At 43.4% G+C, this 16,280-nt stretch overlaps 1 protein-coding gene across 1 annotated transcript in view; it reads left to right on the forward strand.

The window, feature by feature from the left end:
• The window catches only part of adamts18 (ADAM metallopeptidase with thrombospondin type 1 motif, 18), a 64,528-nt gene that overhangs the window by 9,981 nt on the left and 38,267 nt on the right, over window positions 1-16,280 (forward strand). Inside the window, exons 4-12 of the mRNA XM_052062447.1 lie at window positions 3,324-3,603; window positions 4,477-4,691; window positions 5,646-5,729; window positions 6,506-6,665; window positions 9,688-9,793; window positions 10,800-10,937; window positions 11,019-11,172; window positions 14,170-14,265; window positions 14,458-14,606. Of these exons, the coding sequence (XP_051918407.1) occupies window positions 3,324-3,603; window positions 4,477-4,691; window positions 5,646-5,729; window positions 6,506-6,665; window positions 9,688-9,793; window positions 10,800-10,937; window positions 11,019-11,172; window positions 14,170-14,265; window positions 14,458-14,606 (1,382 nt within the window). The remainder of the gene's footprint in view (window positions 1-3,323; window positions 3,604-4,476; window positions 4,692-5,645; window positions 5,730-6,505; window positions 6,666-9,687; window positions 9,794-10,799; window positions 10,938-11,018; window positions 11,173-14,169; window positions 14,266-14,457; window positions 14,607-16,280) is intronic.

Here is a 16,280-nt window from a genome sequence, read left to right on the forward strand (position 1 = left end):
GCGGTGTGGAGGACTTCAAATGGATGCAAACTGAAGCCATACATCAAAATCCGACTCACTGGTGTTGCCTTCACATCAACTGCAAAGTGCAACAACTTCTTTTTTTTTTACTCGACAAACATTTTCCTCTGGCAAAAGCATGTGCCTTTTGTAGTACCCATTCAGGAGATGCTCCAAAGTTACAAGGGCGGCAATAGTCACTCAAAAACTTAAATGCTAACATTATTTTAGCCTGTTGCGGTATTCCACAGTCTCAGAAATCTCCTTGTGGCGTTTGCTCAAGCAAAACTAAGAAAAAAAAAAAAAATTTGAATAACTGATCAAGTTGATGCAGAGGAAAGTCTGGATCACGATTAGCAAGGGCGGAAGTCAACGTTTGATCAGAAAATCATTTATAAGGCAGTCATTTTTAAGGGTTGTGTTGAAAGATGATTTTAAAATGACATTAAAAGTCGTGATAAGGAAATAAAGCTTCAAAATTGCTTCATGAACCAGTTGTATTTTTTGTTTTTACTCCTCTAAATGGCAATGGTGACTTCAAGAAAGTGTTGTAAGAAATGTGCTTTCAGCCCCATGTTGAACACCGAATGCCATCTCGAAGGCTCAATAAAAAAAATAACTGGTTCATGAATCATTTTAAAGCTTCATTTTCCCATCACTATTGAAAGTGTTCTGGTCCCACAATTTGGGGCATAAATATGGTCTAATAAAACTAATTATTATAAATTATTATTCATTAATATTGATTCTTTTTCCTCTCACTATATCCCAAATTGGTTGGTCTGGATAAAGAGTGGTTCACTCTACTCGCGATGAGGGTCCCACTGAGATGGCATTGTCACCCACAGAGAGGAGCGTCAACACACCCTCTGTCGCCCCCACCTCATTATCCTATTTTGGGCCACAATGGCCTAAACCTTAAGGGTCCATACATATGGAAATGACTATCAATGCACTCTGACTGTTCCAGTTTTACACGCAGAACTGGAAGTAACGTTGCAATTGTGATGCTGATGATGTCACAGAGTCACGCTAACGACAATTAGATTCGCAATGCCGCTCAGTAAATTGAACGGGGTTGGAAAAACAACACATTACAGACATTACGTAACTTTAATCAATTTCGGTAATTTTTATTAATTTATACATCTTGAAATGTTGACGACTTAAACCTCTCTTCATTAACTATTATTCGTAACCTGTAATTATTGTTGACTAATACGTACAGTATTATGCTTTATTGTAGGTTTGATGTCTATAATAAATGATGTGTTACGTTTGTGCCAAGCATACATTTTGGCATTTTGGCCACAAAGAAAACTCTAATTTGGTTTCATTGGATGGTATTGCATTTATTTGATTATTTTCTGTCAACATACTCGCGCACCGCTGCCGGTCTCCTTGCTCTTCTAAATATAATATTACCACCTTGTGCTTCTTCCCCTTACAAGACCCATAATTCTTCTGGTCACATGACTCCCCGCAGATGTGCAGTAATCACAGGTTTGGGGCTTCTGGCCACTGGGTTCCCCCTTTGCCCCCGCCCTCCCCCCCTTGTCTTTATGGCATGTAAGCACTTAGTCATTTGCGTCATAATGTCATGGTACGGAAACCATAAAAGGAGTTTATAAAGAGACCAGTTTAGGATATTCCGTGAGCTGGCTTGTGCATGAACAAGACGACATTATTGACCAGGCAGGTTGATGCGCATTCATCATCTCGTCAATAATTTTCGAATGCAATTTTCCCTTGCCTTACTGATGACCGAATCGTCACATCTAGTCCAGACTCATTCACTCAAAGACCCTTTGATGTGTAGAAGAAAGAGAGCTAAAAAGTTTAACCACTAACTTTTTACGTTTTAACTGACAGTCTTCCCGGTTGAAAGTCACTCATTTCACCTTTGTACGTTGGCAAATGAAACGAAACGCGAGGCACAGCAAAGACGGCCGATACGGCGTGTGATATATTAGGCTTCAAACGGCTAATCCTTTTGAAGAAAAGTCACATAGCACCGCTCGAGGGCAAGGGAAACTTTCCGAGCAACGATGACAGCGATATCGCTTGACGTCGTCGTAAAAACTCCGGATGGGGATGGAGAGATGAGCAAAGCGAATGTGACTGATAAAAAGCGTCCTGACCTCTCCTCTCTGTCCTTACCGTTCAGCTTTGATTCCTATTTTAAGACTGCGCCGCATTGATTGGATGTCGACTGTTGAATTCATGTTCACTATGCTCTTGACTAGTGAAGGACTTGATGCTATATACACTTTCTCTTCGGATATATTGTCATATATTTCACATGCCTGAGCATCGTCTATTTCCTCTTTTGTGAATAAATCGCTCATGGCTGACTGTCTGGAAAAGAACCTTGGTCATTCATGTGTGTGTGTGTGTGTCTGTGTGTGTGTGTCCGTACGCGCCGCTGTGCTGTCAAACCAGAGCGTGTAATGCGTCCGCGTGAAATGTAGGCTAGAGGAAGTTTACGTTCCACACAAATTAGAACGACTCAGGCTCAAAGCGTCAGCTCCACAGCGAGCCCAGTCGTGTTTTGACAACACCAGCTTCTCTTTTGTCGGTCGTCTGTTTATTTTGCAACCTGCTAGTCGACTGGGTCTCTCGCACACACACACACACAATACACACACACATACACACACACACACACCCTTAGATACCCAAACACGCTCACTCACACCAAGGCCAAAGGCCAGTGGGTCAGTGGGTTGGTGTGTGTGTTTACGTCTTACAGTGTGTGTTGGCAATTCTGATGGGAATTAGTGGCTATAGACAATGAATTGCTGACCCAGTAACCCTAAATTTAACTAATTACCTCTGCCAAAAGCAGAAGCGCAAAACAACGTGCTGGACTAGGCGCTATGGCTTTGAAAACACATTTTTCCCAAGAATTAAAAAACGGTGTTAGCCTCACAGTGCAAAGGTGCAGGGTTTGATTCCGTCTCCGGCCTTCCTGTGTGGAGTATGCATTTTCTCCGCCGTGTGGGTTTTCTCCGGGTATTCCGGTTTCCTCCCATATTCCAAAAACATGCATGGCAGGTTAATGGAACACTCTAAATTGATCCCAGGTGTGATTGTGAGCGCCGATGGTTGTTCGTCTATGTGTGCACTGCGATTGGCTCACAACCAGTTCAGGGGTACCCCGCCCACTGCCCGAAAACAGCTGAGATAAGCTCCAGCATGCCCCGTGACCCTTGTGAGGATTAGCCGATCAGAAAATAGATAGATGGATGGATTCCCCTCAAGTTATCTGTTTCTTACTGGGTTTTAAAATCCTGATAGTGCGCATTGTGTCTGTCTCCCAGTCAGGTTTGATCCGCGTGTCTGAGCACGAGTACTTGATCTCGCCTTTGCCTCAGCATCTGGCTCAACATCACAACTACAGTGCACCCGACGGTCACCAGCCGCACGTCGTCTACAAACGCTCCGCCGAACACGTGGTCCGCCAACAAGCCGGCGAACCGTCGGGTCTCGGAACATCTACGCAACGCCAGGTCCAACGACCGCACCAGGACCATCCTCAACACCAGGACGACCAAAACGGGCACACAGAAAGGCAGCATTTCTGTGGGCGCCGCAAGCAATGTATGTAAGGGAACTTCATTTCCTTCTACCTGTAAATTGTAATATAATATTTTGGTCTCATTGATGTACAGCAAGGATTCTAACAGGGGGTTGTCGACTTTTTATACCTGCCGTAAGATAAGGAAAAGCAGCTTTATTTATTTCGCGCATTTCATGTACAAGGGCGCTCAATGTGCTTCACACAGTTAAATTGTCAACATTCAAAGGCATTTACAAATCAGAATAATGAAAGATATGTATTTATATTAGATTTTGTGAAAAGCTGACTAAAATTAGTAATGACTAAAACAACTTACAGCGCAAGAACAGGATTTTGAAAAAAAAATGATAGAAATGCCTTGAAGACCTGAAACATAGTTATGGGAGAGCTTTGTTTCCAACCTGGATTCAAAAGTATTGACACGTTGGGCGAGTGTAAGTTCTGTTGACATCTTGTACCATTTGCCTGCAGCATAACAACTAAATGCTGATTCACCGTGCTTGCTTTGAACTTTGAATTTTACTGACCAACTTTGCCTTCGCTTTCCTTCCCATACCCTCAATTCCTACGCTGCCTTGCCGACAGTGTTCTGGTAGGATCAGGTTGGGCTTTTAGGTCAGGTCACAGTGGGTTTGGTTTAGGGTTCGTTCAACCTACCTACCCACTGACCCATATACTGTTCAATGCTTTGTCAGGCCACTGTTGCCTTGTTGAACCGTATAGAAATACAATTGACCCTCATTATACATATTAAATTAGCCTGAAAATGGAAAGACAATAACGCTGCATGGTCCATGAAGGCATGCTTAGTGTAGAATAACACCTACAACGAACATGGGGGACCCCAAATACTCTTCTGGCTGACTGGACCACAATGCTTCTCATATTCACAGACACTCCCAAGCCTCCCACTGAGGACCCTTTCCTGATGCCAGATGAGTTTGACATGCCCTACGATGAGGGCCCAGGAAGGCCAAGGCGGTCTCCGATTGACTCCAACCGGGTCGGAGGTCTGAATGTGGAGACCCTGGTGGTGGCGGACCGGAAGATGCTGGAGAAACACGGCCGGGAAAACGTCACCACCTACGTCCTCACCGTCATGAACATGGTCAGTGTCAAAAAGGGAAGGCAGTTGAGGGCCTTAAGCATCATTTGTCATGTTTCGACTAAATAATAAAGACTGGACTGTGTTAACCCTTTCATGCACCCTGTAACCTGATAAGTCTACTGTAGTAACCGCTGTCCCCAAAAGGGTTAGATCAACTGGTATCCTAATAGGAGATGGTACAAGTTAGATAATTTAAGTCCATTAACCATGGAAACTAACAATCTACCTTCCAAGCTAATCTTACGTGACACGGCTTTCCCGCAACTCACTCTTCCTGACTCCCTTACGACATTGCGACCAACCGCTCTTAATTTACTCTGCTTGCCTGCCTGCCTACCTGCAAACTACCTCCCTACCTACTTACAGATGCAAATCGGATATTTTGGGACCATTTACATTGGAAATGCAGAGAAATGCGGATCTTACCAAACCGAGCCAAACAATACCGCTTGGTGGAAATGAAACGGCTATTTTTTTTTTCCATTGGCCTGTCTGGCTAAGATGGACAAACAAGCGGCACCATGACCAAGTACTTTGTTAACATTTCGTCTGTCTCTTAGTCATAGGACCATCGGCTTTGGTGAATTTAACCACCGACAGAACATAATTTCATCTTACAGTAGGATCAGACCAAGAGAATGCCAACCGTTACTCCCCTACGGGTTGGACCGTACCCATTCTCAAGCTCTGCCTTACGTGTTCAAAAAATGTGGTTTCGCAGCGTTTTCAGTGGCGCCGGTGGCTTCTTACCGTTCTCCTAAATGCAGTACTCGTTCCATACCATGAGTGCATCAATGACAAAGACTTTCCACATTTTCGTCTATGGTTCGTGCTGTGTGTATTGGGCCGTGACGACATGCAACCAGGCACACACAGGGTGGTAACTGATTTTAGAGTTGGCTCATTTGTTGAGTTAACAGCCACTTTTAGTGCTCTTTTTTTCCCCCCCTTCAGGTTTCCAGTCTTTTCAAAGACGGCACCATCGGGACAGACATCAACATTGTGGTAGTTAGCTTATTGCTACTGGAACAGGACCCGGTGAGTGAACTTGCTGGTAGTGTCACTCTGCAAATATACAGTAATTGTGGGCTAGGGACGAAAAGCTGCTGTGAATGGCTCAAATAAGGGTGCTCGCAGGCACCAGGTAGCCCCCAAGGGCCACATTAGTAGCCCGTTGGCCTGTTAAAAAAATATATATATAGCTCACCGGTGATGGGACAATTGTGATTTACAAGAATGCTGTAGTAGTAGTTATTTGGTGAACATTGGCAGATATTTATCCAAGTACAATGCTGCAAATCGATATGCATCCGTTTCCTAATTATGATTAAAAATCATTAACATGATCAGTGTCTTCACTTAAATGAACACAACTAATTGCTAATTATAGTATAATTATAACCACAGCCCTACTGGTATGGATTTTCCTTAACCTGATGCTGAGTCTGATATTTGTCAAAATACATTTCCGACAAACGATTGATCAGGTGACTAATTAAAAAACAAACAAACTAACAAGAACATTGAGTAGATAGATAAAATAACTTTTTTTTGCTCCGTTAACGCTTCTTTTTTTCCAAATTAATTAATTAATTAAAATTTTTTTTAATGTTTCCCTTCAACACACCAAATTCAAATGATCAGAATAATACATAGAAAAAAATAATTACAAATAAGTTTTTTTTTGGGTGAATGGCAATTATTCAGGGGATCAAACTATTTTTTAAGATGTGATTATTTATCATTATTATTCTTTTTTTAAACTTTTTTTTTTTTTTACGAGATTCAACTCATGTATTTCTGCTCAACCACAGTTTGGCCTGACCATTAATCACCACGCTGACCAGTCACTCAACAGCTTCTGCCAGTGGCAGTCAGGCCTGGTGGGCAAGAGCGGTAAGCGGCACGACCACGCCGTCCTCCTCACCGGGCTGGACATCTGCTCCTGGAAGAACGAGCCCTGCGACACCCTGGGTAAGGCAGCCGGCCAAGACCAACTTCCCGTTCTTCGTTTGTTTTTACCCTTGAAAGTCTCAACCACCTTCTGCTGCTCTGCAAACACAAGGTTGTTAGGTTTAGCTACCACAAGCGAGTTCCTGACTCGCTCCTGTTGATGCGCGGATAGTAGGATTCCTACAGGTGCTTCACACTCTTAAAATTTGACTTTGAAATATCGCACGTTCAAGAGTTGAGATGTGCTCGGCGTTTAAATTACATACTTTTTCCATACACGAAACAGAGATGAAGTCAGCTCCAAATGTAAATGCTTTTCAATCGACATTAAAAAAAAAAAAAAAAAAATTCTTGCTCCTACCATACATGACTACGGTCTTTTAATATTTTGCTTGTAAATACATTTCAATTGTGTCAATGTGCATGCTTTTACTAATTTTAGGAAGATACCTTTGTTGTCATTGCTTTGCCTTTAAGTAATGTTTTCACGCCAAGGTTAGGGAATCAAATTGGTGTTTCAAGCTAAAAGACGATTTTCAAATTTGGTCTTCAAGCCACGGTTAGGGTTTTGAGTCAATGTATCAATCGAAGGCTAGGGTTTAAAGCGAGATTTTACAGCCAAAGTTAGGGTTTGAAGACAGTGTTAGGGTTTTTCGGCTTTCAAGCCAGAATTAGCATTTCCAGTCACAGTTTTAGGGTTTCCATCCTTCCGTTTCCTCCGCTACTTTTTTTTCTTGATCAGGGTCGTGGTTGTACTGGAACCTTTCCCAGTTGACTTTGGGTGAGGTGGCGGGGTGCACCCTGAATTGGATGCCAGCCAATCACAGCAGTTCGGGTTTCAAGTTGTTCAACTTGCCTCTCGGTTTGGACTTTCAAGCCGGGGTTAGGTTTTCAAGTCAGGGTTATGGTTTCAAATTAGGTTCAAGCTTGGAAAAAAAATGAATAACAGAAAAAAAAATGCATCACTGCTCTATGTGCTTGTTGCACCTTTATTTAATGTACCACCTCTTATAGGGCCTTAGTAGAGTATCGCTTCACAAATCTGGCATGGCATCAAGTGCCACTCAGTCGGCACCAGACCAGGATTTAGTCCCTTTTTTTGCCTTTTCCATGGCTACCCCCCAGAGACGGATGGATGGACGAATGGAGTGACCTCGGGTAATTGCTGGAAAGTCTGAACCGTCCGACCCAGGGAGTCTCCCATGTCTGCTTGGAAGTCATTTGGGTTCAGACTGCGGTCCGAAGCACATTTTCATTCCTGTTATTTTGGTTTGGATTAAACTAAAACGTCTCCACTGACTAAGCAAGGTGGATGTAGAAGTACCCCTTGAAGAACACGCATGCCACCGATGCCTGTTTTATAAAGAAGGCTTAGAAAACATTCTAAACAGTAAAGTTTAACCAACACCAGCTTAACAGATCAACACAAAGTTTGGCAGACAAATCTATGACAATATATTGGGAAGAACCAAAAAAATACAAGGACCCGTGCTTGAAAACCTTTTCAACCAGCAAATCTGGGGAATTTCAGGGCTGTGATGAACTCAAACTGTTACGAACTCGGGTAAACCGAGTTAGGGAGGGGGATCCAAAAAACGTAGACAAAAACAAGGTCTCCGATGTAAAGACAATTTAATGTCCGAATCGAATCGGAAATAAGCGAGAACATAAAGCGCTGGTCCACAATGAGGACCAGGAGGTAAATCAAAAACGACTAACAAAAGGAGCTTGCACAAAAGAGCAAGAAAAGGAAAGTAAAGCCACAAACTACGAACGAAAAACTATGTAACACTTTGTACACGCGAGAAAAGCCAGATCATCAAAACAAAATGGTACTTACACACAAACTTGGTACCGAGACTACACGCGAAAACACGACGAGGTCAAAAGCCACTAGTCAATGAGCAACGAGGTAAGCAATGCCATAAACAATACTCCCACAACAGGTGTCGAACGTAGGAGTCCTTAAATAGTGTCTCTATTGATTAATGATTGCCAGCAGGTGTGCTAGAGAGACCGCTCCTGCCACCTGCTGGCCAGACCGAAAAACCGAAATGTGACACAAACGAGGGAACTTGCCCAAAATTTGGCCCAATTCGAAAGTAAGAATTCAAGCCAGCTGGAAGATGCTCAATTGAGAAGCTTTTTTTTTCCTGTGCAGGTGTCAAATGTGATGATTGTTTCACCGTGAAGAAGAGCTGCTACGGTATCTTCTGGAAAATATTGATCCCAGGACCAGCTTGACCATTCATTCATTCATTCATTCGTCTTCCTAACCGCTTGATCCTCACTAGGGTCGCGGGGGGCGCTGGAGCCTATCCCAGCTGTCTCCGGGCAGTAGGCGGGGGACACCCTGAATCGGTTGCCAGCCAATCGCAGGGCACACAGAGACGAACAACCATTCGCACTCACACTCACACCTAGGGACAATTTAGAGTGTTCAATCAGCCTGCCATACATGTTTATGGAATGTGGGAGGAAACCGGAGCACCCGGAGAAAACCCACGCAGGCCCGGGGAGAACATGCAAACTCCACACAGGGAGGCCGGAGCTGGAATCAAACCCGGTACCTCTGCACTGTGAAGCCGACGTGCTAACCACTGGGCTACCGGGCCGCCCCAGCTTGACCAATCAACATGAATTTTAGTGGGCATGTCTATCCTAACTGGCACCACAAAAAGTCTGAAGGACCTATGCCTAAACTTGAACAGGAAAACATCAATTTTCCTATGAAGCAGCCATGGTAGAATTCCAGGACTATGAAAAACTCCCTAACAACCATTTGGAGTGACTTTCGGGACACCTTTGACGAACACCTACCAGGGAATTTTTGTCCAGATGAGCCCCTATCATAAGCAGGTTCCCGAGGCAGATGGTCTACGCTAAATTGCAAAACTTGGGGGTGTGTACGCTATTTACATGGATGGAAAATGGCATGAACATTAAATTTTTTGGTTTTTTTTTTTTTGTTATTTGAAAAGCAAATCAGAAATCGATACTCCTTTTGCTTCGTCTTCATTCCGAGTCATTCTTCTGTCCTCAGGTTTTGCTCCAATCAGCGGCATGTGCAGCAAGTACAGGAGCTGCACCATCAACGAGGACACGGGACTGGGCTTGGCGTTCACCATCGCTCACGAGTCCGGACACAAGTACGTCCGTCGTGCCTCACAGTCACGATGTTGAAGCAACCAAGTGGCAGAAATTGCAATCGTAAACTGGAAGCAGATGAACACGGAGGTTATCGACCGAGAGGGGCCTCAAACGTCATATGCGGAGACACAAACGCGCTTTGACCTGCCAACATTATGTCCAAATTCGACTGCTGGAGAGAATAGCCCAAGGCGGACGCCGCTCTGTTTGTGTTTGTGTTTCCATCGAGACATATGTTTGATTGGTTGAATTGACATTGTTTTTTTTTTTTTTAGTTTTTATTTTATTTTATACGGTTAAACGCATCTGCTTGCCTGGCACTCGCCCAACACAAACCTTGAACGTGTTTTCTCCTGTTCATCACCAGGCTGCTTCAGTGTCAAAAAGAGCATGAAAGCATGTTGAGTCATGAGATCAATTGGGGCAGAAACACAATATTGTAATGCAACGAATAGAGCGAAGCCTCACAATTTGTAAGGGTAGGGTATCAAGACCAGCTGTGAAAAGCATTTAGCGGAAGCCCACCCCTCATTTTTGTATTGCCTACATTAGGAGGTGGAAACCCGAAAAAAAAGTGAAATGAATCTCATTTGTCCAGATTCAGATTCAGATTCAGAAAACTTTATTTATCCCCGTGGGGCAATTAGGACTTAACAGGTCATCCATATCAAAAGCCAAATTGAAAACCCATACTCAGACTTCACACCCTATCCCTAGTTTAAAGCCCTCATTTGAAACCCAAATTTGTCTTGAAAATCTAATGCACATCCAAACTTACATTTGTAATTTTAAAAATTTGCTTCAAACTGTAGTATCAAAGATCATCCATTGTTTTAAAACCTAACCCTGTCTCCAAAACTCCAAAACTCTGGAACTGTCATTTGAAATCTGTACCCTAACTTGAAACCCTAATTTGAATCCCGAATTTGAAACTCTTAAACCCTAACAGCAAACTCGATCTTGATACCCGTTGTTTGTTTTTTGTTTGTTTTTTTTTTGCTTCAGTTTCGGCATGATACATGATGGCGAGGGCAACCCCTGTCGCAAAACCGAGGGCAACATCATGTCCCCCACCCTCGCCGGTAACAACGGAGTCTTCTCTTGGTCCATCTGCAGCCGCCAGTACCTCAACCGGTTTCTTGGGTAAGCATCGTTGCGATCCCACCATTTGCTTGGATGGTTTTGTCGATTGTAATTGTGATGCCCGATGGCGCGTCAATCCAGAACCACTCAGGCGTCCTGTCTGGTGGACGAGCCCAAGCAGATCGGTCAATACAAATATCCCGAGAAGCTTCCCGGGCAGCTGTATGATGCTGACACGCAGTGCAAGTGGCAATTTGGCTCCAAGGCAAAGTTATGCCGCCTTGACTTTGTTAAGGTAAGCTCGTAAAAATCTTTTTCAACTTTTGTGGACTTCTAGTCATTTCTCTACTCAACCTTTGAAAAGGCGCTTGGTGGTTTTTTTATCGAAGGCATCTCATCAGTGAACGAAGCATTCTAACCAGTCTCAAATTTTCATATTTGAGTCTTTTAAGGGTTCATGTGCTACCATATTTGAGTCTTTGGTCTGCTGTGGGATTTTATACCTCTTTAGCGCTTTCGTTCCCCGAATGAACTCCTGACAATCACTTCCATCCAGGCATTGCTAAACTTCTTCTTACTACCTTAGTGAACTTCATTAGTCATTAGCCATGGATCATTGGTCATTCCGACAAGTCTTCTTAGCTTAAAGCCTCTGATTGTTTTTGTCTACAGAATGAACTCGTCTTTACTGGGGGGGGGGGGGGGGGGGTCCTTAACCCTTTCTTTCGACCAATAATGATAACCTGTAGCCTTATACTATGATAGGGCTGTCCACTGTAGTAGCCGCGCTGTCCCTGAAAGGGTTAGATCCAAATGCAGACCTTCCTGAACTTCATATGCCTTTTACAGACCCTTCACATGGGGTTTGGTGGCAGTATTTTCATATCTCCAGCAACACATGCAAAGTTTCAAATTTTCATCTGTTAGTGGCTCTTCTGTTCTTGGAATCTTTGGTTTGGTTTTAATGAAGCACTTTTCTTTGCAGTGTTTTGGTTCATTAGTGCTTTGTCTCATCTTCACCTCTTTGAGTCTTGGTACTTTAGTGGTTCCTCTGCTTTTAAAATTGTGGGCCAGAAGCAGAATTCTGGCTAGTCCCCGACCAAATTCCTTAAAACTAAATCCAGACCGTCAACCTTTTCCTCTCCAGTCCAGAAAAGGAATTCTCTGAAACCAAGGTCAAGATTTTTCTGAATATCACCTCATGTAAAGTTGAACTTATCTCTGTACTAACTCAATACTGTTTGATGGACTTCGGGTCTGGAGTAAGATTCTAGGCTCTCTTCTTCTATTCCCTGAGACAAATCTTTTGAACTTCACCTCAAGCCTTTCCCACACTCGCCTCACTCTTTGCATTGCGTGAAAAACAATAGTCCTGGACTTCTTACGGACCAGAACTGTCCCACATCAACAAGAAATCCCAATAATGAACACCCCTGTCATAAAGGATCCAAGTACTGTTGTCCTCACAGCATCAGTGATATCCTACTAAATGAGCACTTTATTAATTGCCCTGATCTTTGTCAAATGGCTCAGGAAACCCCCCTGTGTTTTACTCCTGGTTTAAATTCCCTCAATGGGCAGAGCCCTTCGACGCCAGTCGAGCACTGTGGGTGAGGTGAAGTCTTTGTTCGCTGTTATTCACATGGAAATGCTGCTTGGGTCTCTTCCGCTGGGAAATAGACTCAGACAAATGCTATAACTAGCGGATTAACGCTCAACGCTTCAGTAGGGCTTTTGGAGCCGTTTTACATGGTGTTGTTGAGTTCGTGACCTGTTAGAAGAGGGTTTCTTCATTGAAAATGAGGGTGGCAAAACCATAAAAACGGTTTGCCTTTTGTGTAATGCACAGCGACTTTGAGGCTAACCCTCGCTTGAAAGCAAAAATGGCTTCAAACCCTCACCCTAACTTTAGACCCTCAACCTTGATTTGAAACCCCAACCCTGGCTCGAGACACTGATTGGAAGCCCTAATCCGTATTTAAAACCTTTATTTCAAAACGTAATTTGAAGGCTGAACCTTTGCCTATAAACACAAATTTGGAAAATCGAATTTGGAACACCAACGTATTGGATTGAGATCATTTTAAACCCGATTTTTGGTAGGCTTGGAACCCTAAACTTGGCGTCAAACCCAAACCCAAGCTTGAACGACCATTGCTAGAAACCCTAACACAGGTTTGAAACCATCCATTCATCCGTCCTCTGAACCGATGAATGTCCCTCCTCTTCAAACCCTTATTTTTCAAACGCTAAGCCATGCTTGATAGCCTTGTCTGAAGACCTTCCCCTTGCTCGAAACCCAAATTAAAATCCCAAACTGCGTTTAAAACCGTAACCCGCTTATGGAACGCCAACCCTGGCTTGAAACATAAACCTGATTTGAAACCCAAACATTTACTTTACAATGTGGAGTGAGACTTTTAACGTCAAACGCTAATTCGAAACCCTTATCCTATCTTGATAACCTAATTTTGAACCCAAACCTTTAATTTAAAAGGTCTATGAATTAAAACTTCAAAGATAATCCTAGTTAAAGCTCTAAGCCTTGCTTGAAAGCCAAACCCATGCCTAGAACCCTAATTCGAGGCCCTAAACTTTGTTTGAAAATACAACCCTGGCTCAAAACCCTAATTTGAAGCCCTAACCCATTCTGGAAGGCTCATTCACCCCGGCCCTCCGTCCCGGCCGCTTACACGGGCTGGCTGCCAGCGCCGGCAGCCTGTCTCCCGATGCGAGGCTCACCCTCTGTGCTCACTCACTCGCTCCGTTTCTGTATTATTGGGTCAGATGACACACACAATTATAGGCCGTTTCATTAAAGAAGCGCACTGATTAGGTTTGACGTGCAGGCTTTTTTTAGGGGAGGCTCATTGTCGGGCTTATGGTGCAGGGGTCCACCACGGGCCCGACAATGAGCCTCCCTTCTGAGGCTGGCGAGGAGCAGCTGACGCTCACTCAGCAGTGATGGCAAGTAAAGAAGTACAAATACATTTTTTACTGTAGTAAATGAGATATTTCTGTTCCTTCTTTGAGTATCGATTCTTCGGATGATTCTGAATTTTCAATCCCTACATTTGAAAACAGAATGAGATCTTGAGACTTGAAAAACAGATTTTTATGGGGTCCAAATGGGCATAATTAATATTCATAATTCATTTTTCCTTTGCACCTAAGTACATTTCAGATTTCGTAGTTTCCACCTCTGCCACTCAGGGAAAAGAACCAATAGTCATGGTGGACTAGATTTCACCGCATCCAGTCCTCTGTTGTGTTTGTGTGTCTCATCTGGCAGGACATCTGCAAGTCTTTGTGGTGTCACCGCACGGGCCATCGATGTGAGACCAAGTTCATGCCTGCCGCCGAGGGCACCAGCTGCGGCCCCGACATGGTGAGTAGATGCGCTCCATAATTAACACCAGATAGACTGCCTGGGAAAATGTATTTATTTGATTGAATTTTAATCATTTCATTCATTATAATCCCATAAGGGGAAATTTAATTGACACCCCTTGAAGTCTCATTTTTTTATACACAGGCTGAAGGAAGAGAAAATTGATTGATTTGTATTGTCTTCTGTTAGTGGTGTTGGCGCGGCCAGTGTGTCAAATATGGGGAGCACGGTCCCAAGGCGGTCCACGGCCAGTGGTCTCCTTGGTCCCAGTGGTCGGAATGTTCAAGAACATGCGGCGGTGGGGTCATGTACAGGGAACGCTCCTGCACCAGTCCACGGTAAGCACGGATGCATACAGACACACTATAGACGGCAGTCATTGTGTTGTCACCCCTGCAAACGTGGCTGCTCCCACATATAAGAACCCCCCCCCCCCCAACAAAAAAAACATGTAAAATAGAACAGCTTTTATTTTATTTTATTTTTCATCCATTTTTAGAACACCTTAATCTAGGGACTGCCAGGTAGCTGTCAACACACACACACACACACGCACACACACACACACACATAGTCAGCTGACAGTCCAGACAGCAAGAAAATCTCTCCCCATGCTCCAGACAAGGGTGGGGCAAAACCTCTTCAAAAGTGAGCTTTTTGCGTCGAGAGCTGCCAATGTCCCGCATGGCTGCTCGCTCGCACAAACGTAATGCCGCACATCCCACAGTGCCCGACATCTCTGTAAGTCCCTCTTAACTCGCACGGGGGAAGCAGTCATTTTGTAACGCACTGTTTACTCCTTTCCAAGGACATTGGAGCCTTGCAAACTTGACTTATCCGAATTTTGTGTTTGAAAGTGAGTCATCATATTTCACCGCCAAGCTACGGCCACATGCAATGCCAAAAACCAAAAGGCTTTAATATATAGCATCACCCACACTGTAAGTCAATTATGTGCTTACATTTTGGTACCAATGAGACATAGTTTTTTTTCAGACTACTTTGTCTTTAAAAGATCCATGGAAATGATGAAAGATGAGCAAGCAAGGGCTGGCTCAAACCAAAATGGGAGACTTGCGATTTGGTTTACGGCAAATTCTCCTGAGAATTTTTTTGGGGTCAACTCATGAGAGCGATGCCTCCCAAATTTCATGATTCGCTTAGCTTCTGGGGTCCGAATTTAAAAAAAAAAATTGCAGGCAGTCCTACCGAGCCAATTTACAGGAGTCATGCCTGCTTGCTTATACGACTGATTTACTCCGTGTTGTACAACCGTGGGGGATAGATAGATAGATGGTGGAATTAATTGCCGGGGTTTGCTCGTTGGGCTCTTGGCCGATGAACATGAAGCAACAGTCAAGACAAATTTTATGGCTGGCAGCACTTTTCTTGTTTTTTTTTTCTCTTGCATTTGTGTTTCGTCAAGCAAATACAGTTTGTTTTTTTTTTAAATTGAAACAGTTGGCAGATGGGCTTAAGGTTAAGTATGGCCGGTAATGATCGCTTTAGGGTCGCAATATTTCTGTTGGATTTGTTTTGACTTGATATATATACAGTATTTATATATGTATGTATGAGAGAGAGAGAGAGAGACAGAAAGAGAGAGAGACAGAAAGAGAGAGAGAGAGAGAGAGAGAGAGAGAGAGAGAGAGAGAGAGCGCTTGCTAGCTAGACAGACAGATGGCTAGCGAGCTAGCTTGAGAGACAGACAGACAGCTAGCTAGAAAGCTAGATAGCTAGATAAAGCAACACACCTTTTATTATATAGCGCATTTCATACACAAGGTAGTTCAATGTGCTTCACATAGTTAAAAATGTAGCATTCAGAAATGCTTTAAAAGGCCTTAATCATAGATGCAGGAAAAGGCATAGTTTTAACATTTAACATTGAAAAGCATTTACATAATAGCAACGTTGAGAAGTAAGTAAAAGAATTACAAATCTATTCCATAAACAAAAAAGTAAAAGTAGAAGATAAAGATGTCCCGACAAAAAGATCTGAGCACAAGAGT

Source organism: Hippocampus zosterae, chromosome 4, assembly GCF_025434085.1.
Source record: "Hippocampus zosterae strain Florida chromosome 4, ASM2543408v3, whole genome shotgun sequence".
Taxonomy (NCBI): Eukaryota; Metazoa; Chordata; class Actinopteri; order Syngnathiformes; family Syngnathidae; genus Hippocampus; species Hippocampus zosterae.